The sequence below is a fragment of the Macaca fascicularis genome, chromosome 5 (assembly GCF_037993035.2).
Source record: "Macaca fascicularis isolate 582-1 chromosome 5, T2T-MFA8v1.1".
NCBI lineage: Eukaryota > Metazoa > Chordata > Mammalia > Primates > Cercopithecidae > Macaca > Macaca fascicularis.
The window spans coordinates 46,949,041-46,974,958 of NC_088379.1; the positions used below are offsets into that span (position 1 = coordinate 46,949,041).

The 25,918-nt window shown below is 37.1% G+C and overlaps 2 protein-coding genes across 10 annotated transcripts in view; both read left to right on the forward strand.

The window, feature by feature from the left end:
* GABRB1 (gamma-aminobutyric acid type A receptor subunit beta1) overlaps positions 1-11,187 on the forward strand; it is a 447,091-nt gene extending 435,904 nt beyond the window's left edge. For all 9 annotated transcript variants that reach the window (XM_045392330.3, XM_045392329.3, XM_065544972.2 and 6 more), the window contains one exon: positions 8,933-11,187. In XM_045392330.3, coding sequence (XP_045248265.1) covers positions 8,933-9,277 — 345 coding nt within the window. In that variant the 3' untranslated portion in view covers positions 9,278-11,187. The remainder of the gene's footprint in view (positions 1-8,932) is intronic.
* Positions 1-25,918, forward strand: part of ATP10D (ATPase phospholipid transporting 10D (putative)) — a 279,019-nt gene that overhangs the window by 92,343 nt on the left and 160,758 nt on the right. The gene's annotated exons all lie outside the window — the stretch shown is intronic.

The window sequence follows — 25,918 nt, forward strand, 5'->3', positions numbered from 1 at the left end:
TTCTTTTTTCTTTGAGATGGAGTCTCGCTCTGTCGCCCTGTTTTACATTGTTAAATGATCACTCGAGCTTCTATGCAGAGAAAGGACCACAGGGCAACATTTCTGGAAAGAGGAAGATCACTTAAGATGCAAGAGGTGATGGTGGAAAGAAGAAGACATGGAATACACCTGCTATGTGCTCATAAATACTAAAAAAAGAAAGAAAAAAGTGAACAGAATCAGGATGTATTTAAAAGTAGAGCAATTTGGACCTGCTAAAACATAGAATGGGAGAAATAAGGAAAAGAAAGGAATCCAGGATAAATGTATCTACCTGAGTAATGTTCCGGAAAATTGCCAGTTGTTTCGTTTTATTTTTGTTTTTCTTTTTTTCCTTTTCTATTTCCTGGATAATATAATTTATTTGTCTTAGATTTATGTAAATTTGCACTTAATCTTCTGTTCCTTCTCAAAATGATAATAAAGTTTCCACTTCTGCCACAAGCTTTCAGGATATGCAAAGAGACATGCAAAGCATCACCAGAACCTCCCATCTCCTCCCCGCATAAAAGGTTTCAGGAATTCCAGGCTAAGAGATTAGGGTTCGGCAGCCCTGGTGAGAGCAAATGACTGACAGCAACAGCCAATACAGTACATTCTATTAGAGGGATGGGAAGATGAATGCTGGGTTGTTGCAACTGTGTGTTCTCTACAAGGGAAGGCAGCGGTTCGCACCGGTTGGCTTCATTAAGTAGAGTGTAGGCTTCTTGAGGACAGTGAATTAGCTTATTCTGTAGCCAGCCCCACTTCACTTGGTTTCCTGCTCTGTGCTTCAGAACCACTCAGTAAATACGAATCTAATTGAATTGGCTAGCAAGTGCAAAGTAGATTGAGCCCAGAGGTATTCCTCGACAGGGCTTTAAAACTGCCACTGAAAACAAGATTATATTTTATTCCAATTACTAAAATGAGTTCAGCTATATTTATATATTGAAAATATCCACAGCAGTTCAATTCTGTGAGTGGCAACATTTTTCACAGCCTAAGGCACTCACTGAGGATGTTGAGGCAGAGAGGAGAGAGTGAGTGAGATGGAAGGGGCGGAAGAAAGGCTGAACCCAAGTCAGAAAATAAATCTGCACATTCGCTTCAGATTTATGCTAAGGAAAGAAATAGTACAGCCATCACATCAGTGTTCTCTGGACTTCAGTCATTTGAGAATCACCCTATGATTTTTGGCATGCCTTTTGTATCAGTCAGGGTTCTTCAGAGAAACAGAACCAATAGGAATAGAACCAACATACAAATGATAAGAGATTTATTTTAAGGAATCATTTCTTGCAATTGTGGAAGCTGGCAAGTCCAAAATCTGTCAGGCAGGTTGCAGGGTGGAAACTCAGATGAGAGTTGATGTTGCAATCTTTAGCCTGAAATCTGCAGGGCATGTTGGAAACTTGGCCAACGTTTCTACAGTACCGTGTGGAGACAGAATTTCTTCTTTTCCTGGAAACCTCAGTTTTTGCTCTCAGTGCTTTCAATCAATAGCATGAGGCCCACTCACAATATCGAGTGTAATCTCCTTTACTTACAGTAACTGTAAATGCCAATCACATCTACAGAATACCTCCTCAGCAACATCTAAACTAGTGTTTGACCTAACTGGAAACCACAGCCTAGCCAAGTTGACACACAAAATTAACCACTATACCCAATGTATTTATCCCCGTTCATTCATTTCAAAGATATTTATTGAATGCTTCTATATGCCAAGTACTTTTCTTGGCTTTGGGGAAACGGCTGTGAATAATACAACATCCCTGCCCCCTTGGAGTAACATTCTAATGGGACACTCAGTGGAAGGAACAAGTTGGATGGGAAGAGAGAAGATCAAGAGTTCTGCTCTGGCCATTTTGAGATTTAGATGCCTCTAAACATCCATGCAGCACTATCCTTTAGGTTCTTCTGTAGTAAGGTCCAGGAGAAAATAAGGAAATGTGAATTACTTTAGATTTTTCCCTTGTCATAATGAAATGTGAGCATGAATATAATGTTAAGAAAAATATGCACAAAATCACCAACTGGTCATATTTCCCTAAATACATTACAAGATACATGCAGCTGTTTTGCTTTCTTCATAATGTTACCTGATTTTTAAAAAACTAATTTTAGGAGGAGAGATGGTATTGACCATTTTCCTCCATAACAACGTGAACACCAGTATTTCAAGAACCTTATCTGTTTTGCTCACCACCATCTTCCCAGGATTGTTGTGTCATCAGAGTTAGAATTTAGAAACCAGATAATGGGGTTTATAAACAGTGCACTGGAGGAAGGAAGAAAAGTGTTCGCCAGCCAGAAGCTGGATTGTTCCTGCCACCTCAGATCTTTATGAAGTAAAATTCCAGGCCTTTCTTTACATGAGAGCCCCTGTAAGACTTGTCTGGGATCAGCAGGCCTTAAGGCTGGGTGTCATGACCTTCAGGAAGGAGATGAGAGAAAGGCTCGGCAGGCAAGAAGAAGGTGGACATCGTGGTTGCAGGAGAGCAAACTTCAAAGAGGCTCTTGGAAAGGGCGCTGACAACCTGCATTTGAAAGAGGTCATAGTATTTGTCCAGTAAAACATTTAGAATCAATAGCGGGTCAGGGTTCCAGTGTTTGTACAGGAGACTGTAACATCAAGAGACTTTATTTGTTGAGATCTCTGAATTTATAAAATGAGGGACATGATGTTCTATTGCTTATGGCGGGGCTGATGTCTTCATCAGTGTCTGGAACAGTGCCTAAGGCATAGTAGGCACTCAGTAAACATTGATTGAATAAATGAGTGAGTGAATGCATGAACTACTATTAACATTTTAAATGATTATCCATGATCCACCTAAAATTGCCTTTTGCAGCCAGGAAATATGCCTGTTTAATAAGGAGTAGAGTGAGAGTGAAATATTGCCAAGCCCTTGGGGCTGCAGAACTAAACTGCATTCTCTGCTCCCCTTTACTGGTCATCTATCTGAAGTGGAAGAGGAAGGTTTCTTGATTGGCCCTCCTGAAGCCTTATTCATAATTACATTCATTTTCTCTAAATTTAGGTTCAATGGCACTCTAAACTTTAAAAAAGAGAATCCATTATGTTGGTTTGAGGAATGTATGATTAATATACTGTAGTCATTCCTTCTAATCAGAAACAGACTTACCTCCCCTGTCACTGGAACTGATGAACAACTGCAGACTTTACCCAAAAGCACAGCAGTATTCAACATGCACCCTCTCAGTAAGTAGATCAGAGACAGAAAACTCCAGAAGGCACAGAGCCTAGAATGCCTGCTTCCTTCTTCTAAATATAGCTGCCACATAGATCAGTGGGGAGCAGTGAGAGGGGAGAAGGAGAAAAGAAGTTGTACATGTTCCTCCCTTAGATTCTCTCCTGGGGCTTAGAGTAGGAATTCCCATACTTGAGGGCACTGTGAGGAGTGGGGAATAATTATCCCACGGGATAGTTCTTTCAACATCAGCAACTTTTGAAAAAAATCTGCTGGTCTCTACCTGCCTTAGAAATTCAGCATGTTAACAATTTTAATTTGCCTCACTTCCTTCTGACTCAAGGTTTAAAAACCTTCAATCTGGATTGTGCTCAACTCAGATATAGATATTTTGATATGTCTTTATTAATTAGGCAGCATTTAATCACTGCAGATGTTGGGTCAATGTACAACATGACTTCTTGCTCCCTCTGATGATATGAAGAAATAATAGCCCTTTTTCCATGGATATTATTTTTGGAAAGCTGTGTCAGCTTCAGATATAAGAATAACTTAGATGCCCTGATATGGTTGAGGCAAAGGGAAAGCCACTCTTCTCCAAGGAGAATGGGTTACAGCAGAACCAACAAGAAACTTGTGGATATCAGTAGTGGTATGGCTACCACATGTATACCTTACCCGACAGCAGAAAGCTGGAGGGTGAGGGTAAAGTATCACACTGTAGAAGAAATGCATGAGCATGTACACACACACACACACACACACACACATAGACAGTCTGTTAACATCAGCCTTTAGGACAAGACCTACACTGGGTAAGAAAGAAAATGGAAGTGGGCAACAATTGTTATATAGGTACTTTAAAAATTTTCCTGAAAAATAACATGGTAATGTTGATGTAACTCTATAGTAATGAAATCAGCTTTCATGGATAGTTGCAAAACTAGATCCATTATCTTAAATGTCAAACCCACTTAATGCTATGATTTCTAGCTCAGTGACAGAGAATATTGAGGGATTTGCACATACTGGTAAACTTCATGCAATCGTTAGGCACACATGAATCTGCACCAAGGTTAACCAACATAGGTTAATAAAATGTACCTTGTTAACCCTGACTTCTGTTTAATTAGGAGCATCTGTATGCTTCACTAGCCGATAAATTCTAGCAATTTTGTTTACTTAGAAAGATTCATAATAATGTAACTTAATGATGCATAGAATGCAGATCACATGATTCCATTTTACAAGCATTTTTTCAGAATGCTATGTCCTCCACCTGGAATGTTCTCCATAATCAAAAACTGTCAACGATTGAAAGCCAACCCTTGAGATTACCTAATGAAAACCTTCCATTTATGGATAACAGAACTGAGATGCAGACTTATCCAAGGCCATTTCTGAGTAGATAATAAAACTAGAATAATAACATAGCTTTCAACTCTCAATTTTTGTTCTGTCCTCTACCCATCTTTTAAAACTCAATGCAAGCCCCGCTATTACAAGAAGGCTTCTGTGACCCGCCCCCCCAGTGATTTCTCACTTTGATGAATCCCTAATCATGATATATATTATGCTATTTAGAATTTGATTGAAAACTTGTCACTCCCAATATTATGCTTCACTCATATATCTCTAAGAAGGTAATGATGTCTTATGGACAAAATTCATATTTTGTGATTATCTTATCTATTCCAAAGTACCTAACAAAATCATGTGCTCCAGTCCTTATCTTATAACATACTTCTCCCTCCTTTAAGGAATTCAAGCATTTTGGTCCTCATCACTTCAACCCTACCATCCTCAGTAATGTCAACTTTCATGTACATGACTTTTTCAATTATAGACATACAGTAGAGGACAGAGACTGCATCTAGCTCATTATTCCCAACGACCTTCACCGTCACCTGGCCTCAAGTCTCAAGCAAACATTAGTACATGTTCCCATTGCTCAGAAATATTCTACCTCCCATATCTCCATGTGTAAAATTCCCATTTCTGAATGTAGCCTGTTATCCTCCCATATCTTTGACTTCCTCACTCACTCCCATAGAATTTGCCATTCTCAATCCTTCTCCTTTTCCTGTCTACTGTGTCTCTTCCAGCTTCACTTGACACCCTATCCTGATATGTTTGAGCTAATGCTTTTATTTCTTTTCTTCCTTTGACCTGCAAACTTTTGAAAAGGAGAGTCCATGTAAACTCCCTTCTCCTCCTTGCTACCAATTCAGTCTTTAATCCGTTGAAATTCAGGTTCTGCTTCAGCTCTTATTCTAAGACCACAAATGGTCTTACTGATAAATCTGTGAGCCTTCTTCATTCCCCCTGTTCTCTCTGAAACACTATTGACCATTCTCTCCTTCTGGATACCCTTCTCCCTCCTTGAGTTTCTCTTCATAGCATTCTGTTCTCTACCTCTATAGTTTCTCTGTGTCTCTTTCACTGACTGCATAGGTGCCTCCCACTCCTAAAATAATCTCAGCCCCAACATTATCCCAGTCATCACCACATATACATTACTTGCTGGACACCACCACAAGGATGCCTAACATATATCACAAATTCAACCTAAACAGCAAACTCTTTTTTTCCACCCTATACATGCAACACACACCAGACACCCCATTTTGCTGATGACAATGTAATCCTTTCAGCCTAACAGGCTGACAGTTTCCAGATCACCTTCCCTTCCTTGTGCTACAAATCTAATCAGTTGCCAAATCAATTTCATTTCTATTTTAAACATTTTTCAAAAGCTCCTCTTTAGTGTAGTTTTCCTTTTCTTTCTGCTACATTGTCCTAGTCCAGGCCCTCATTATCTAGCCCCTGAGCACCCCAATAGCTCTGGTTGGGAAAATAGGACTGAAACCTAAAGTCAACATCAACACAAAGTAATATATGCTAAAGGATATGTGAATGGAAAAAAAAAAAGAGAGATCCCTAACTGGCTATGCAAAAGTGCAAAAGTCAGATCTGGACACAGATATGTTTCATCTGACCGAAAAATCATTTTTACACTATTGAGCCAACTTTAAGGGAAGACAAAATAAAAATCAATATGTTCAGGTTTTCTGGTAAAGGGGGTGATCTGGCAACATTAGGGTCTAGTCCATTCAGTGTAGCTGTCAACCGGAGCTGAGTTGCAGTCTCCTCCTTAGACATCTGCTCTCCAAGGCCCCATAGGCATCACCATTCCCTAACTTCACTTAATTACTTACTCTCACCTGGCCCTACTCAGTCATGCTTCTTGGTCCCTGTAGGTGGCCGAGTTTGTAAATTCTGTTGTAAAAGTCAGTGCTAAGGGTTTTTGATGGTAAGGACGCTCATTGTGCTCAGCATATATCCTTGACACCTAACACTTTATCTCTCACGCAGTAAGCACTCAATAAATGTTGGGAGAAAGTTTTGGAGGTGACTGTGGGCAGGCAAAGTACAAAGGCACACAAAGAAAACAGGATTTAAATTGAGCCTTGGCCAAAACAGGTGGATTTGATTAACATACAAAGAGAGAGAAAATAATATTTGAGACAAAGAATATTCTGTGTTTTAATCCCAAATTTGGTACTGCTGTTTAATCTTATTGTTTAATTTACTTAACTTCTTTGAGCCTTGGTTTCCCTGTCTGCTGAATTAGGATAACATATATGTCATAGTGTTGTTATAACTAAGGTAAATTGCTCAGTAAGATTCAATTACTGAAATACTGGAATTACTGAGATAAATTACACAATAGAATTCAATAAATAGTAGTTATTAACAACAAAATAATAATAATAATAACTCCCTGAATAAAGCCACCAATAGAGGTATATGGTCAGGGCATGTGGGTAGCCCAATTAGTCCGAAGCAAAATGCTTCACAGAGGGAAATAATGACAGATAAAAAAGGAGAGAGAGATGACGGAAACCAGAGTCGGTTGCCATTTCTCTCTCCAGCCAACTCAAATCTTAAAGCTAACAAATGCATCACTGAATTTCCTATGGTGTGTAACAAAGGCCAAGGACTGTGACCTGGTCCTCCCAGTAGAAAGTGCTTTGAATCAGATACACATAGGTTCTAATATCAGGGCTGGCACTTACTAGCTGAGTAAACGAGCCAGACTGTTAACTCTTCTAAATCTCAGTTGCCTTATCTATAAAATGGGTATGGATGGCCTTTTAAAATAGGGTTGCTGTATTAAACAAGTAATATATATGCTAGGCTCATGGTGGAAACTCAATAAATCTTAGTTCTTTAAACTGTACTACGGTTGTACCATCATGTGCTATCTATCCTCTGTCCCTTTCTTTTCTTTCTCTCTTGTTTGTATTTGCCACCCATGTTTTTCTCTATCTCTTCTTTGCCAGGCTCTTTTGCCTCCTTACCTATACCTAGTGTGTTAGGTGTTTACTAAGATTAATCTCATTCAAAAGCATTTATAGAACCCTTACTGTAAGTCAGGCACTATGCTAATACACATGTTAGCACAGCTCCCTCTACTGGCCTTGGAAGTACTTCAAGCTCATTTTCATGTATGAGTCACGTCCCTTCCAGGTAAATCAGTTCGCAAAGTATATCAGCTTGAAGTTAAACAAGGCCACATCCTGAGCCAAACTATGCTCACATTTTCTGTAGTTCCAAAAGAGTATGTGTGGGCATAACATAGAGAAGAACCAGGAAACCTGCGATAGGTATCACTGGAACTGCAGGAAGCATTTGTGAACAACAGTAGAGGAACAAAAGTCAAAGGACAGCCAGGCATATCCTTTGACCCATTAATTATATCTGTCAATTTCACCTGAGGAAATAATTATGGATATGCACAAAGATTTAACTATAAAATATTCCTTCTAGACTTGTCTGTAAGACTACAAAAGTAAAACAAACCTTAACATCTAACAACAGATTAATTCAATTGTGGTTTACTCATGTAAGCTATTAATGAAGCGTGTCACAGAGGAATATTTATTAACAAGGAAAGATGCCCAGGCTGTATTATTAACTGAGAAAAGCAGGTTGCAAGGCAAAATATATGAATGAACCTGTGTTTGTAAGTATATATGAATAGAGAAAATTCTGGAAGTCAAGCGAGATGTTAATGATTGACTCTGAAGGTGGGATTATGAATTTTTACTTTTTGTTTTGTGTTTCTAGCTTTGTTTCCATGTACCACTTTTATAACAAGAAGAAATACACACGCGCGCACACACACACTAGTGTTCTGTGAGTGGAGACAGATGACAGCTGGAAAACTAGCAAGGTGGATGGATGATGATAGATAGATAGATAGATAGATAGATAGATAGATAGATAGATAGATAGATAGATAGATAAGGTAGATAGATGCATGGCCAGCTGGATGGATGGATGGATGGATGGATGGATGGATGGATGGATGGATGGATGGATGGATGGATGGGTGGGTGGGTGGATGGATGGATGGATGGATGGATGGATGGATGGATGGATAGAGAGATAAGAGAGATAGAGAGATAGACAGACAGACAGATAGATTAGAGATAGATAGATAGATAGATAGATAGATAGATAGATAGATAGATAGATAGATAGATCGATCTCCACACGGGAGGCACATCAAGCCAGATGTTTAGGGAGACAATGTTTAATGAGCCTTATGGGGTATCATTAGTAACAGGTTAATGAAAACAGGCAAAGGTCCTGCAACTTGTGTCGGAGCCTGTTCTTTTTGCCATCAGGTCGACGCCCACGGTAACATTCTCCTCAGCACCCTGGAAATCCGGAATGAGACGAGTGGCTCGGAAGTGCTCACGAGCGTGAGTGACCCCAAGGCCACCATGTACTCCTATGACAGCGCCAGCATCCAGTACCGCAAGCCTCTGAGCAGCCGTGAGGCCTATGGGCGCACCCTGGACCGGCACGGGGTGCCCAGCAAGGGGCGCATCCGCAGGCGCGCCTCCCAGCTCAAAGTCAAGATCCCCGACTTGACTGACGTGAATTCCATAGACAAGTGGTCCCGAATGTTTTTCCCCATCACTTTTTCTCTTTTTAATGTCGTTTATTGGCTTTACTATGTACACTGAGGTCTGTTCTAATGGTTCCATTTAGACTACTTTCCTCTTCTATTGTTTTTTAACCTTACAGGTCCCCAACAGCGATACTGCTGTTTCTTGAGGTAAGAGATTCAGCCATCCAATTGGTTTTAGGTCTTGCATATCAGTTTTATTACTGCACCATGTTTACTTCAAAAAGCCAAAACAAAAAAAAAAATATTTTTTTCCAGTCTACCTTGGTCCAGGTTATCGGCTCTGTAAGAGCTCTATTAATTGCCATGTTTACAAACAAACAAAAAGAGAGAAGTTAAATAGGTAGATCTTTAGCAGTCTTTTCTAGTTGCCCTGAATTTTACTGATTTATTTTTTAGGGAAAATGAAAAGAGGACCTTGCTGTCCACCTGCACTACTTCCTGGTAAACTGTAACAATCTTCTGCTGCCAAAAAAAAAAAAAATAACAAAAATAACAAAAAAAAAAACAAAAACAAAAAAACAAAAAACAAACAAAAAACAAAAAAAACAATTTCCAGAATCTCAGAAGAAAAAAACAAAGCCATTGATAAGTTACAGATTTCCAGGAAGAAGGCAAAAGAAAAAGGAGCTTAGAAAGGGAAAGAAGAGTCCCTTCTATCCTTAAGTTCTCCCGTGTCCGTTGTAAAAGGGCTCCACAGCTCCATAGAAGAGGAAAGGAAGGGCAAGTGCTAGTCAAGGTTACACAATCCCAACCTGCCATCTTCACCGCACCATTAAGCTGGATATTCTGAAACATGCTTCTTTCTCAGACTTTCCGGCAAATTTTAAATTAACATTAGAATCCAACCTGGTCGACCTGGTAGCCATTGAGAACATTTTTCTTTTCTTCTTGAGAATAAGGAGGCAATGGGAGGGAATGACCATTTTTCTAACTGGCCATTTCAAACATGCAGCCCTGAATTCATCTCATCAGTCTGGAACCCCTTGATGCTGTGCCAGGAAGCCATGCCACCCCAGTTCCATAGTTCCTGCTCCAGAGAGTGTGGGAGGAAGGGGATGGTGAGCAGTTTTTGCTTGAGAAAAATATTGCGCTTGCCATTAGGAAGGCAAGATTTATGTGCTGTGAAAAGGGTGCCTGGGCAGTTATCTGAACTGCCAAATCTTAAATCAAATAGTATATATTTCTTTGCCTTCTAGAGAGCAGTATCTAATGGTGACAGGCTAGTCACACAGGCCTCAGCTGCCACTTTATGGCTCTGCTCTCTGAGCTCTGCATTCCAGACTGGAATTAATGCTTTGGAAAATACACAAACACCCATGTTGGTGTCATTCCCCTTCAGGACCAGATTTCCATTTTAAAGAAAATCTTGAAAATAGCAGAACTACAGATAAAAACAAGAGCAATGACAAAAGCAGTGGAGCTTCCAACACGTGCACGAGTCCCTAAAGAACAGACCCTGTCTACACTCATTAATCACTGTCATTGCTCCTCTGCCTTATCTCTGCTTGTGGATTACTCTTGGCCATGGTTCTCATAGAAGGGGCATCCTTCAGTAGCCCAACATAATTCTAAACATGTCCAACCAGCTACAGTTGAGATTCTTCCCATGTTATGTCATTGAAACCCTGTCCTTTTATTTTTCAACCTTAATATCTAAGAATTCTGTATGTTCATTTGCAAGACTGAATGAAACTGTAAGCTAACCAAACGGTGATGCAGGAGGTTTGGGACCTGACCCATGAGTGTGAAATAAGGGTTGAGGCAGCAATAGGGACAATGGCCTGGCTTAATGATCTAACTTTTTCCCTAAGACTGTGATGAGGGTCCATGTTTAAAATAGCATCAGCTTCTGGAAGTTACAGACTTCACTGGACAGATGATGCTGAATTTTTACTGATGAGCTGAAGGGGAGAAAGTAAAGATATTCTTTTAGAAAGCAAGAGGAAAAGAGAACCTCAAAAGAAATGATAGTTAAGGCTAAAGATAATATATGTACAAAAACTCTGCTTAACTAGAAAAAAATGATCTCAATGGTTTCATGAGAAAACAGTGGGGTTATAGGGACCATATTTTTATTTGGATTTTTAGTTGTATTATCACGCTTTCCTGGTCAAGGAAATCCCCAGCCTTAGGGCATGAAGTCATCCATTTTGAAACCCTTCAGTCCCTTGGCAGGGTGAGATGCTTTGCCATCATAAAATGGCCAAATAGAGTGGCATGTGGCCATGTCAGTGATTGTAAGGTTAATATTCCGTAATGACGACAAAGGAACCACTGTGCAGCCATTTATTTTAAACACAGGAAGGAAAATTGTTAGCTGATGCCTAATAAAAATGAATCATTCTGGGTGTCAAAGCTCTTTTAAAAGCTTTTAAGAATGAAATGCTAAATCAGATAGGAAGTATCTGTAATCTATGTTCCTTAACAAACAATTTATTTTATCTATTTAGATTATTCTTCTTGGGAAAGATTGAGAATATTTGTATTTTTATTATATTTTTATCTTGCCTTTAAAAATCTAACGATTTTGATGCTGTAGTTTTAGATGTAAAGCATCTTCGAGAAAAAAAGAGAACATTTTGAATTCATATCTTAACCTTTGTAAAATGTAAACTTATTAAGCCTGAATCTACCCATCAGGCACAAAATGGCGTCACCATATGCCCTCCTGGTCAGTAGAGGGGCCACAGTCAGCATTATGCAAATCCTGTTAAATAGCTGATTTTAGACGCAATGGCAGCCAGAAGAATGGAGAAGCTGCTAATATTTACGGTTAAAGACCTCTGTCCCCACTTCTTTCTGGACACCTCTAGGCCAAAGTCTTCCCTCCTTGGCTCCACTCCTAGCCAAATCCTCCCCTTTCAGGCTGAACAGTGAATAGGAAAAAAAAAAAAAAAAAAAAAAAAAAAAACAACTTCCTTCTCTGGCTGTCTCTCTTGTCTTGCCCAAAATCATGTACATAAAACATAAATGTTGTTGGACATTCTTAAGTGCCCTCAAAACTGGCCCCATTGTTGAAAGATTCAGATTATTACATGATAGAGGGATTATTATTCAATCATTACTGGGGTTGTTTTCTTTTTGCCATGAAAATAGCCATAATCCCCTGCATTACTTAAGCTGAGGAAGAGGCTGAAAGTTACACAGACCCACTCTCTGATGTCCAAGTCATGTCCAAGTAACCCCACGTTTATAGTTCAGAAACTGTGACATAAACTGTGTCATAAACTTCACTTGTGAAAGCCCCATGGAAATTCCATCTTTCACTGGACAGTGATGACTGCATACTCATTCCTTCCAATCATGTTCCTTGGCTTAAAATATTAGGGGTGACATGTGCATTATACTTACCAGCTTTGTGAAGCAAAGATCCAGGTCAAGACATATTTTTGGCTTGAATTATCCAGGATTATTGCCTCTGTTTTCTACATTGCCAAATAGAAACAGCAGATTGGTTGGTAATTCTGCCAACTGAATGATATGTGTTTTCATACACGCCATCTTTATTGTGCATTATAATCAACAAAGGGTCTTGAAAATGCAAAGAGAAAAAAATGTGGTGCAGAGAATAAACTTTGGTTTAAGGGTCCAAGGATAGGCATTCCTTAAAAAGCATTATGTACGATACACAGAAATGTTGACTAAATTCCATCTTTCTAAAATCAATGACTATTTTATAAATATTAAGAAAGAATTCAATTACAATTTGCCAAGTTAAACAAAAAAAGATACATTTATAATACTTCTAGAAGGAAATAATCTCCAAGATTTCTTATATGGACAATTTTGAATAGTATCTTACCAAAGGGTGATGTGTCACCATTGTCTTTCCTAAACAAAGTAAATCATATATCCGAGGGAGGGAGAAAAAAGGAATGTACAAGCATTTGTTCATGGTGGTTCAATCAGCATTATTGGGATGAGGGGGACAGAAAAACAAACAAATATATCTGTTTCCTGAAAGCAAGCAGTGAACATAAAGATAAATTTGCTAATGGAATGTAGACTATTATGTAAACTTCCTTGTAAATTCTGTACATAGTTCATTGAACTGTTCCCTGTTGCGTGGTGGTCCTCAGCTTTGGGTGAATGTTCAAAAAATCTGAGCATTGTAAATAATGTAAGCTTATAAGGTATTTGCTTTTCTTCATGAAGTGAAATGACTAGTGATTTGGGCCCAAACCAGAATCTTTTTAGCTCTTGCTCTTTCTCTGCCATTTTGTGTGTGCAGTTGTGTAACTCTGCTGCAAGCCATAGCCAGGTGTCTGTGATCACTGCCTCATCCCCCTACCCCACTGAAAGGGACAGCAGCTGATGAGAAGGCTGCAAGCCTGTGGGGCTTGGGAATAGCGCACCAGCAGAAACGGAAACTGTAGCTAGCTGCTCCTTGAACTGCATCATAAAGAGAATTGTCTTTATCAGTCATTCATGGCTATTCATATGTTCAGATACTGAATTATTCATGCCATTGAGGGGGTCAGGAATGGAAGAGATATTCAAAATCCACAGGTAATCCAAAGCTTTATTTGCACCAATAGCTTTAGCTTCTAACTTGTTCCCTTCCAGTTTCCCAGAACTTCTATTAAGAATAGAAGTGAATGGATGGGTTTGATCAGGGTAAACAGCCAAATGTCCAAATGATGGGAAAGAATAAAGGAAGAGACAGTAAATGATTGATAACACCAACAGACTGAGTCATTCCTGAAAGATCCAGAGGTAACCATGTCATTATTTTTTAAAGGCAAAGAGAAATATTGTTATACACTGGGATTTGAAACTAGTCTTTTTGAACAGACATGGTGATTCATGCCTGTAATTCCAGCACTTTGGAAGGCCAAGGTGGGAGAATCACTTGAGGCCAGGAGTTTGAGACCAGCCTGGACAACATATCAAGGCCTGTCTCTATTAAAAAAAAAAAAAAAATTAGCTGGGCATGTTGGCATGCACCTGTAATCCTAGCTACTTGGGAGGCTGAGGTGGGATCGTTTAAGCCCAGGAGTTCAAGTGAGCTATGATCATGCCACTGCACTCTATCCTGGGCAACAGAATGAGACTCTGTGTCTTTAAAAAAAAAAAGAGAGAGATAAAGAAAAAACATATATATATATATGTATGTATGTATTTGGGATATGTGTGATATGTGCTAATTAAACTTAAAAGAGTCTGGTAATTAAATGTTCTCAAATACATTTCTCCCAAGTATTGGTATTCCTGAAAATGTCTTCAGAATGGTGGGATATTATGCCACAAGATGTGTTTCCATGCAAACTGGCAGTCCCAGGGACAGCAATGGTGTATATAGAAATTTAGAATATCTAAACCAGCTTGTTTCTGAGTAATGTTTTAGAATGGACATCATCTTTCTTGGAGGTAAGAACTTTGCAAGGTAGGACTTTTTGTGCCAACATTCTAAGTGCCAGGAGAGTTCAGTAAGCCATCACTTTGAGATATATTGGTTCTAAAATTTGCCACCTAGGGTCCACCATCAATTGAGAAAGAAAAATGCTTTGTTTGAACTGATCAGGTCAGTCAATTACTAGTTCCAGAACACACTGTGCTTTTACTGTAACCATGCTTTCTTTTTTTAAGATAACTGAAATCAACTAAATAGACAGAAAACATAACTGTTGGAGACTGCAATTTCACCAAAAGCATTTGAAAGGAAATCCTTTTTAATAAAGGAATTGCAAACCAGAGAATAATAAGCTCCTGGAAGGATAAGGGTAAAGAGTTTTGTGCTTGTTATTACTTCTCCGATAGCAAGAATTTCTTATTCAAATTGAAAGGGTCGAACAGTTGTTTGGGTGTTTTGTTTGGTTGGTTGGTTTTGTTTTGTTTTTTTCTAATTAAAAAGTCCTTGTTACATCAAGGGACTCATAACCATTCCCTATTGGCCCCTGGATACTTTGCATATCTTGAAACGACCAGCACTTATCAGGAAGCATTCAATCCAGTCAGAATTCAAGGTGGGAAAAGTAGGTGTATTTCTGAACCATTTGGGAAGGAAAATCATTCTTCTGAACAACACTACCTGCATTTCTGTTTCTGCAGACAATCGAAAAACAAACCAATAAAAATTAAAAAGTGAAAGAAAGGCCAAATAGCATTATTCATTTGCCTTAGGTTTACAGGGTCATAGATTCATTAGCTTAATACAACCTCATTTGGATGCCAAAGGATGAGCAAGGGCAATCAGTATTGCTAAGTGGCTCTTGCTTCTTCTTCCTAGGTTTGTTTCTCAGAGAAACAGGGAAGGGAGGATATTTTCTAATATAATGTTTATAGGGACAAATTATTAAAATATGATATGTGTGCATTTTGCAAGTTTTACTTGTGTGAAATAGATTACCTCCTTTCTTCTTCCCTTCCCACACTGTATACCATCCTGCCTCATGTCAACCCAATGAAATTGATTCCATTATTTTTCCTCTTTCTTACTTCCAAACCTCATAAGCTATCTTACCCATGAAGAGCTGAAAGTTTTGACTTCTTTGGACTCAATTGAATTCACTAAAACAATGAATTTTAATAAGTTTTTCCAAATTCTTATTCCTATTGCTTTTAAAAGTCCTTTGGAGGCAGGTTGTGTAATCATAATAGCCTCCTCTGAACTGCCTTGAGTTATTTTTCTTTTCTGCTTTTCTGTCACTTATGTAAAGAGTACATGTGTTTACATAAACCTTCTCTCTCCCAGCCTATTTCAAAATAAAGTGGAAATAAAAATCTTTAGCTCAATCTTACAGAAATTTACATTATCTACCCCAGAGTTTGAAGATAAGGCCATCTCCTTACATTGTAATTGTAATATAGTGAACTTAAAGTGTATCAATCCTTTATCAAACTTGTTTATTCATTCGCTTTTTCAGTCTTAATTAGGCCCATTTTACAATTTATTATTATTCCTCCTAGAAGGGCTTATCATTCAAATAGCACACCACTAGTTACAGACTATCCTCTAGGAACTTGATCCATTTCATCTTTTTTGTATATTACTCCCATTACAAATTTCTACTTGTATATAACACCCTACCCACTTGCCCTCAGCCTTGCAGACAACCTGCAAACTGTCTAAATTTATCCCATAAAAATATGTAGAACACCTGTTTCCTCTACACAGCATTTATATAGATTTGGAAGAGAGATCTAAACATATACCAAACAACATGCAGCCTAACCTTGAAAAGTTAACAATAAATGAGCATCATGATGGAGAGAGGGAATTCACAGTGGATGGAAAACACCTTGGAATTATTAATACGATTGGGGACCTGGCTTCTGTGCTGTCTCTGCCACTGCCCAGGTGCATGACTTTGAACCTGCCACCAGATGACTTCCAAGTTCTCTTCCAAAACCAAATTTCAAAGGTAATTTTAGAGAAGTTCATTTGTATGGGAGGTTAGCAGAAAGATACAGGAGCACCATGGCCTCTGCTAACATAACCCAACTAATGTAGTAATAATTCTTGATAGCACGTCTTTGAGAGTAAGCCATCTGATATCAAGTGAATTGAATTCAATACCTATTCATACTCCTTTAAAAATATATAGCACATACAGTTACATTTGCAAGCCAAGTGGAAATATGTTACTATTTTTGTAATTTTCTATAACTACAATATTTCCCTTTAAGAGTCTCAGATAATACAAATCCTTTTAGATCCCTGGAAGATAAAGATGCCCTTAAACCATTCTCTGTAATTCAATCAAGGAACAGCCATGAAACACCCCATCATGGGTGGAAAAGCCAACCTCCAGGTAGCATCTAAGCCCAAATGTTGTTGCAGTGCCCTCCTCAGTCTTGGACCCCACACTGTCTTGTTTCCTGAAAGTAGAGTAGCAGATATTTTTGAGCTCTCAGGCAAGAAGCAGCTTTCCATCTATAATAGTTGGGAAGAAGGTCTTTAAAACCTCCGTTATTCAACTCCTTCCACCCCGGCTCACTTAGTTAACTTCTTACCTAGTTAAATCCACTGGTGTTAGGCACAGCCATGACGAAACTGAAAGTTTATTAGTTTGTGATTAGCACTCTAGTTACTCATGTTCTTCAGGCATGCATGAAGAATTCCAGTCTCTGAACATGGTCCTCAATACAATTTCTGCAAACAGATGTTCTTTTTTTTCTTTGTTGAAAGATACCTTCCAATTCTAAACTTTCATGATTTTCCTGAGTATTTCCTGACCATTCAAGCTTTTTCCACTCTACTAAGCTGTCTAGATTTTATCCATTTTACCTTGATGATCCAGATTTTGGGCAGTTCAAAAATAAGTGGAGGTAGGGGGCAAGAGAACTATTCCCACTCCCAACAGATAAATATCAAGCTCAGTAGACACTCTGCATCCAGTTTTGTTTTCAGCTTTTTCCATCTGTTCCACCCACCTGCTTCTCCATACATAAAAGCCTTTCCTTATTCTCTTGAGAAAACGTATAGAAGGAAAGTTTGCACAGCAATGAAATAACCTGAAATGTGCTCCAGTCCTTTTTGGTTAACATTATTGTTAGACCATATGACCCAATTTGCCTCAGACAGTCGCAGTGTGTAATTATTAATAAAACTCCCTTTCACTCTCAAAATTGTCCATGTGAATAATAAATTATATGGCCACCATAATTATGGGGTCTCAGCAACCTGAAGGGTGTGGAAAATATTAATACATTTAACATTAACACACTACAGAAAACATGTCTTGGCTCCCTATAAATCATTTAAGTCTGGCCCAGTCTTCTCCACTACTCATACTCACCTTATTTCTCCATGAGTTCCTTAATTAGCTGCAAGCAAGCTAATCCTCAGGTCTTCCTTATCCTTCCACTCCAACATCCATCCACACGTCATCCCAAAATGTTCTCACTGCTGTGAAGTTTTACATTTTATTTCCGCTGATTAGATATTCTTTTTCCTAGCCCCATCTCAGTCGTGGTTTATCAATCAGGACAACATCATCCAAAATGCTGTCCATGAGCACCCTGACTCATTCTCTTCACTCTCCTGTTAACACTACCTCAATTCTTGTGGTCACTTTATTCAATAATAATAGACAGTTTATTTGCACATTTCTAGTTTTGCAAAGAGATATTTTGCCTCCCTTTGTGAGGTCCTTAAGAGCAAACACCACATTTTCTAATTATTTTGTATTGTCGAAAGCATCTATTGTTCTGTCCATGGCAGGGTCTATAAATGCTGATTAGATGACTTACAATGAGAAATGCAGCAAAAGAGAAACACTTTTTCATAACAGGCAATATTTCAGGATTATAGATAATACCTTGTGAGACAGATGACATCCTCTCTTAAGTTATTTTAGTCCCATAGAGTCTATATCTACAACCTCTCAAAGAATAAAAAATGCAGTCGAACGTACAGTTGAACCCAGGTTTGTGTCTTGCAAAGTAGTCATTGAGATTTTTTTCTACTGGGATTTTTCTAAACAGACTAAATCCTGATAATACTACCAATATAGATTCTACCAGTTCTAGAAGAATTGAATATTCCCTCCTAATCACTGTTGCTTTTCCTTTATGGAAAAAGGAAAGTTTTCTTTTATGGTTTTTCCCCCACTGTTTATCATTGTTTGCCTTATTAATGGCCTTTTAAATCTAGGTTCTACAGGGTATTTATTCTTGAAGCTGGAGCAACACTGTATTATTGATGGAACATTCCCATGTGAATCCTAATACTCCCAGAAGGTACTGCACAACAAATCCTATTTCTGCCAAGATATAAATAGAAGATTTAGAACTATATAAGAGGAATGGACAGTTCTTGACATTCACCACTGCTTCTCAAGAGTGCATACAATATAATAGATGTACAAGGAAATGCATTTTCTGCCTCTGCCCCCTTTTTAAATTATTAACTTTCCAGTTGTCCTGTTAAATAATTTACTAATTTGCATACAAGAAATGTATAATTTGCAAGCCTTACCTCAGAGTGGCAATCAACCATCCCAGTTTACTAGATAACACATTTTTCTACCTGATACTCCCCAAATAAACTGAATTGCAGTGTATCTGCTTTTTCTTTTTTTAAGCTAATTAACTCATTGTTGATCTGTTTCTTACATCTTTTTAAAATACTCACTGGATAAAGCTTGAAATTTTACAACAATGCCCCTGAGACAATTTTAGGGAAGTCCTTTGATTATTTTAACTTAACTTCAGTGTCATGGAAAACAGAATTATATATCCAAGTGTTCTTTCATATTCAGAACATCCAGTACTCTTCCAAGAAGGGAATGTTCATTATATACACAAATATTTATTGACTTGTGTTGCTCAACTCCTTATCTCAAGGAAAGTCAATAACTCTCTTTCTTGATAAAAAACTACCACGTGAGCCAAGCACAGTGGTTCACACCTGTAATCCCAGCATTTTGGGAGTCTGAGGTGGGCTGATTGCTCAAGACCAGCTAGGACAACATGGTGAAAACCCATCTCTACTTAAAATACAAAAATTAGCCAGGCATGGTGGCACGTGCCTGTTGTCCCAGCTACTCGGAAGGCTGAGGTGGGTGGATCACTTGAGCCCGGAGGGTCAAGGCTGCAGTGAGCTGAGATCGTACCACTGCACTCCAGCCTGGGTGACAGAGTGAGACCCTGCCTAAATAAAGGAAAAAACAAAACAAACAAACAAACAAAAACTACCATGTGGCATTATACAAAGCCAAGATTTCACAACAGTTTTGAAAATTCCAAATAACTTAAATGTTTACAAGGACCAAAAACTTTTTGACATTTTAAAATAAGCTTTTTCCTGTTTAACCACCATGCAGCATGCGGTGCCATCATGATGGGAGCCTGATGGCTAATGTGAAAGGTCATGTCATTTAAAAGGTTAACAGACATGAAAATTGGGAAGTTTAATATTATTTAATACAAATAAAATTGCTTTTGAAAGAAAGACATCTGGGTTGAGGGTGGCTTGCTTGAAAACCTGTCTATCATCTCTGAATCATTATTTTGCTCCTCTTGACTTTACTCAAGGGGCCTAATCCTACAGTGATTCAAGAGGTTTGAGAAAGCAGGACTCATGAGACTAAAACTTAGGAAATTACTATCCTGCCAGCAATGGGACACCTCTTTGGCTACCACCTCACCTAAAACTTGATTGAATCAGAAAATTAGCTGAACTTTCCACACCAGTCTCCTGCTTTTTAATTCATAGCATCCTGTACTAAATAGCTGGGGCTTTCAAAAGCAGGTGCTATGTATATACAGAAAGAAATACATACCTTCTGTTGCCTCTCAAAATCCGTTATGCTAAACTCACCAAATATGTTACACGTTAAGTGTTTTATACCTTGTGTTTTTAGATCTCCAGTTACCAATTTGCTGTCTATCCTCCTACCAAACATGATTTAACCAATTCTTATCCTGATTGATATTACAATTCTTGTAAATAAAAGAATCCTTTTCTCCCTCTTTATTTTTACCAAGTAGACTTCTTTCATTGCAAATAAACATAAATTACAATATTTTAAGGCTCTTTGACATAAGCATCCGCTTTCTTACCTAAGCAGGTAATACTTTTGTATACCTACCAGACCACTAAAGAAGCTAAATGTCAAGAATGAGTATTTCAGTAAAACCTGCAGAAATTGTAATGAAATGGGACAGGTTTAAAAAAATGCCAAGAAAGTTAAAGGTAGACTCCTTACTTTTATATTTCAAGTTTTCTATTTTGTATCAATATATGCTGCATTTTCTGATTGAAATTGCTGTTCTGTCCAATGAAACTTGTGATTTTCTGTAGTTGCTTTTTACATTTGAAAGCAAACTTTCATACTGTGTGTGCTTAACCGTACCCTTTCTGTTAGGGATTTGACTAAAATACTCTAACTGTTTCATTAATTCCTTTTTATGTGCTTAATGTATGTGACATTTATGGCTTTGTTATCTCAAAAGCTATCTGTGGACAAAATCCATGAAGCCTGTTGACTGTGATTTACACACGTGAAAGAAAAATATCAATTTCCTCCTAAGCAGTGAATCAGTGAATAAGAAACTGTTCAGTGGCCTCTGATTCCTGACCCTTTTACCCTTCATGGCCTTTTTTCTATTCTTAATCATTCCTTGAGTAATTGTGTGTTCTTGTAAAATGCAAAATCAATTTACATGCAATCAGGTATGGACACAAGAATTGCTTGTGCTCTCGATTTCAGGACTCAGAGATACCATAACAGTCACAGGACTGGCGTTCACTCAGTATTTTTGTTAATAATGTGGCTTTGCTATAAAATAAGTTGGTGTTTCCTTTGCTTTGGTACTACAAGAGTTTAAATGTTGCAGCAAATGAAAGAATGAAAACACATTTGAAAGCTGGTGTCAAAAATCATCAGCTGTACTTACAAAAGTTGTTGTGCAGCTTCTGAAATGTAGTTTATTGCTGTAAATATGTACAATTTATGTTAGCTCGTTTATTCTGAAAACACAAATAAAACTTTTTTTTAAATTACAAATGCCTACATATAAAAAGCTTACTTTGTACTATGTTTTAAAACATGCAAGATGTCAGGAATATCTTTTTGTAATCCTTAAAAATGTTTAGAATTTTGAATCTATCATTTGAGAACTTTTATTATAAAATTTAATACAAAGCTACATCCCTTTATTTGGAAGAAATTCTTTTCAGGATTACTCAGCAATCAAAAAAAAAAAAAAAAAAAAAAAGATACCAGCGCTTTTCCAGGAACTTTTGTCTGTACCACTTTGATTTTTAAAAATATTATTTAAGATAACAACATGCCTTACAAACATTTAAACATATGGGGTGTTTATATTAAAAAAGAAGAAATGAACAGTCTCCTTGTATTCAAAAATAATGCCTAAAACTGACTTATTGGTATCCATTTGTGAGGTGTATTATGTCAAACTTCTTTTAAAATCTCCATTGTAAATATGAATGTTAGAGTTGGCCTATTTGTCAGACTTCCCTAATTTGAAGACTTCCAACTTCCAAATTCATTCTCTCCCTTGAGAAAGAATGTGTTGACAATAAAACAATGAACAGACCAAAAGTGTGAATTTTATTCATCCATTAACTGGTGATTAGTAGAATAGCTTTTCAATAAAAGTCTAAACTCCAACCCAGGGATGACTTTAACATCCATTTAACAAAATAACTGGGAATTGCCACTTTAAAAGCTGAGTTTTGGCCTGCAGAGCAAGAGAGAGCTGAGGCATCCGACACTGGCTACTATTTCCACAGACTATATTACACAATGGGAGAAATAAATGCCCATCAGTTTTATTTAAATCAGAAAAGGAACACATGTATATGTAACATGTACAGAATTTTCTATGTCAATAAGAAGCCTGAGTAAGATAGGTGTTTAGCATCCAGCATCTTCCTAAACGAAAGTGTTGTTTAATTCAGCAATCATTGAATAGTAATCATGCAAGGGCAATGGGAAAAGGATAGAGTAAAGATATCAAACAGATCTTCTCAGTCTCAGAGAAAATTACAGTTTAGATGGGGAGGCCAACTTAATAAACCATATTAGGGCAAATTAGCATATCTACACATTCACAATAATTACAAAGTGAATATGAAAGTATTCGGATAAAAGTATTTTTGTCATACACTGACATTCAAGAGAGTTCTCCTTCAGGCACCTGGGAACATATGTTTGCGTAGTCACTGTATCTGTGTCACTAGTATCCCAGTTATCTAAGTCCACTGCATAATTTCTTTTTCTTTTTTTAATTCCGAAACATTTCAAACATAACCATCGCCCAGATTCCACAACTATCAAAAGTCTGCAACTATTAAGTCACACTTGCTTCATTTAATCAGTTGTGGGGTTTTCTTCTAATGTATTTAAAGCTAAATCTTATCCCTTATGTGATTTCACTTATACATATATCTATAAATTATGGGCATTAAGAAAATCTAACCATAATACCATTATCATACCAAACAAAAATAATAGCTCCTTGACATTATTTAATGAATTTTATTCACATTTCCCCAATTGTCTCCAAAATACCTTTTTACAGTTGTTTTTTCAAGTGAGGATCGAAATGAGGTCTCTTAAGTCTCTTTGACTCTAGAATATTTCCTCTCTCCCTTTCTTCTATGACAGAAGCTCTGCCAGTTCTGCAGAACGGCCCACGTGCTTACACATGGTGCTATTCAGCTTGGCCATTTTTTTCTCTGAAGATAACATTAGAATTTGCTTCATAGACATTTTGTGAGAATTAAATCAATCCAAAATGTATGAGATTTTTGTTTTTCCCATTTTGTCTCTTCCCACAGAGATATGGAAGTTCATCAATACAAAAAGAGTTTGCCAAGTAAGTGACCGAGCCAGATGCCCAACTCCAAAGCTCACACTCTGCCTTACACTTAGACATTCTAATTGTTCAGAATATAAACAAAATTAATCGAAAACTCTTGCTGAGCTTCCACATGTTCAGTTTCAATATACATTATGAAAAGTGTACATTAATGAAAAACACGTAGCACTGAAAGAAAATGTACACTGAATGTGTACTATGTGTTTTTCATTAATACAATCATTGTACAGTACAATGTACATTGTACACATAATACTGAAAGAAAAACTGAGTTTACCAGGGTGAATTATAGTATGATTCTTACAAAACAGAAAGAAATGAAATCCAAAGATAGCATTTAAAATATATTGTAAAGGGGTGGGGCATGTGGAAAAAATAAATAATATACTGTAAAAACTTTTCCAATATAGAAATATTTAGTGTTTGAAATGAAAGCATTTTTAAAGACTTAAATTATAAAGATGTTCAAAGGAGGAACTGGTTTGCAATAAAATGTGGCTAGAGGAAACTCAAGTGACTACAGAATTTTCCGACCCTCTCTTTAAATTACTATTTCACTGTAAAAATATAAATAAGTAAATAAGATCTAAAAACATAAAAGACCTGCAAGTATGGCAAGCCCATATATTTTTTTTTAACTGTCAAGCAGTTTCATTTAAGAGGAAACAGTATATTTAATATATTGCAATTCAATAGATGATTCCATGTTTAATAAATAAAAATGTAATTATGTAACTTGAATGGGTTGTATTCTGATAATATTAAACCTTTAACAAAAATATTAACATATTTTAGCTTTCTTATGTAGAAGTCTATTTTCTACTAGGGGGAAAAATGGAAGAAACTGAGATCATGGTCTACATTCAGAGAGTGTTTTTACTGCTCAATTAAATTTCTTGGTTTCACATTTAAGACTTTATAAGAAGTAAATTATGTGGTTTTCAATTTAAGAATAGATGAATGCAGAAACATTATGTTGGAAAAAACAAAGAGACCCTAAAAAAAAAAAAATCCACATACAACTAATGTGCCGCGCTGGAGAACTCTGCACGTTATGAACATGTACCCTACAACTTAAAGTATAATAATAATAAATAAATTAAAAAAAAAAAAAAGTAAATCAACTTTTAAATCAGTTAACTTTGGCATCTGGTAGCACATAAATGAAAGACAATACTTCACCTAAACTCGGTGAAGTTTTCTTCAAAACTTTTTTTTTCTTAAAAGAAAAATAAGATATTTATCATATATCCTAAACAGAAAATATCAGTAGCAGGAGATGTCAATTTTGGTTGGACATTGAGTCTATGAATATCATCATATCACATTCTCAACATAGGTATTATCTACAGAAGTAACTCGCTTTTCAAAGAGAATAGCATTCTTAACAGAAACTTTAGCTTTATTAGAAGATAATTATGTCCCAATGTTAAACAAATATAACCTTAACTATTTCAATTATCACAGGAATACGTGACATTATTATCAATGAATTATGTTTGGTTTTGCCAGGCAAGTCATCACAAGATAGAACCACTTTTGCTAGACAAGCTGTAGATCAGTCTGTGCGGTACAGCCTACCAGTTGCATACTCTGTATCTGCAAGGAGAGATAATCCTCTCAAAGAAGTTTGTTTGAATCTGCTCTCCTTTAAAAGGGTCTTAAATATTTTTAGGATGCTTTTTCTTAAATAACCCTAGGCAGAAAATAAAATGCTACATGATATAGCTCAGCTTTTGACCCTAATTCTAAGATTCAATCTTATCAAGCTACAGTTACAGGGATAAAATAAACATTGTATTCTATTTTCTCATGTTCTCTAATGACTTCAGAATTAACATAATTACACTACTTTATAATTAACTGCCCACAACATCTCTCAGGCATTCAGTTCACATTAGAGTAAGAACAAAAATAGATATTTTTTTTCTTAACCTAAAATTTTAATGACATGGGCTTACACTTCCAATCAAGATGGATTAACAGGTACAGAATTTTCCCTTTTACAACAGCTGCCAAAAATAAAATAAAATACCTAGGAGTATATTTAACCAATGAGGTGAAAGATTTCTACAAGGAGAACTACAAAAACGATGCTGAAAGAAATCATAGACAACATAAACGAAACATATCCCATGCTCATGGATTAGAAGAATCAATATTGTGCAAATGACCATGGTGCCCAAAGCAATCTACAGATTCAATGCAATTCCCATCAAAATACCAACATCATTTTTCATAGAATTAGAAAAAACAATCATAAAGTTCATATGGAACCCAGAAAGAGTATGAATAGCCAAAGCAATCCTAAGCAAAAAGAACAAATTATACTACAAGGCTATAGCTACCAAAACAGCATGGTACTGGTATAAAAGTAGGCACATACTCCAATGGAACAGAA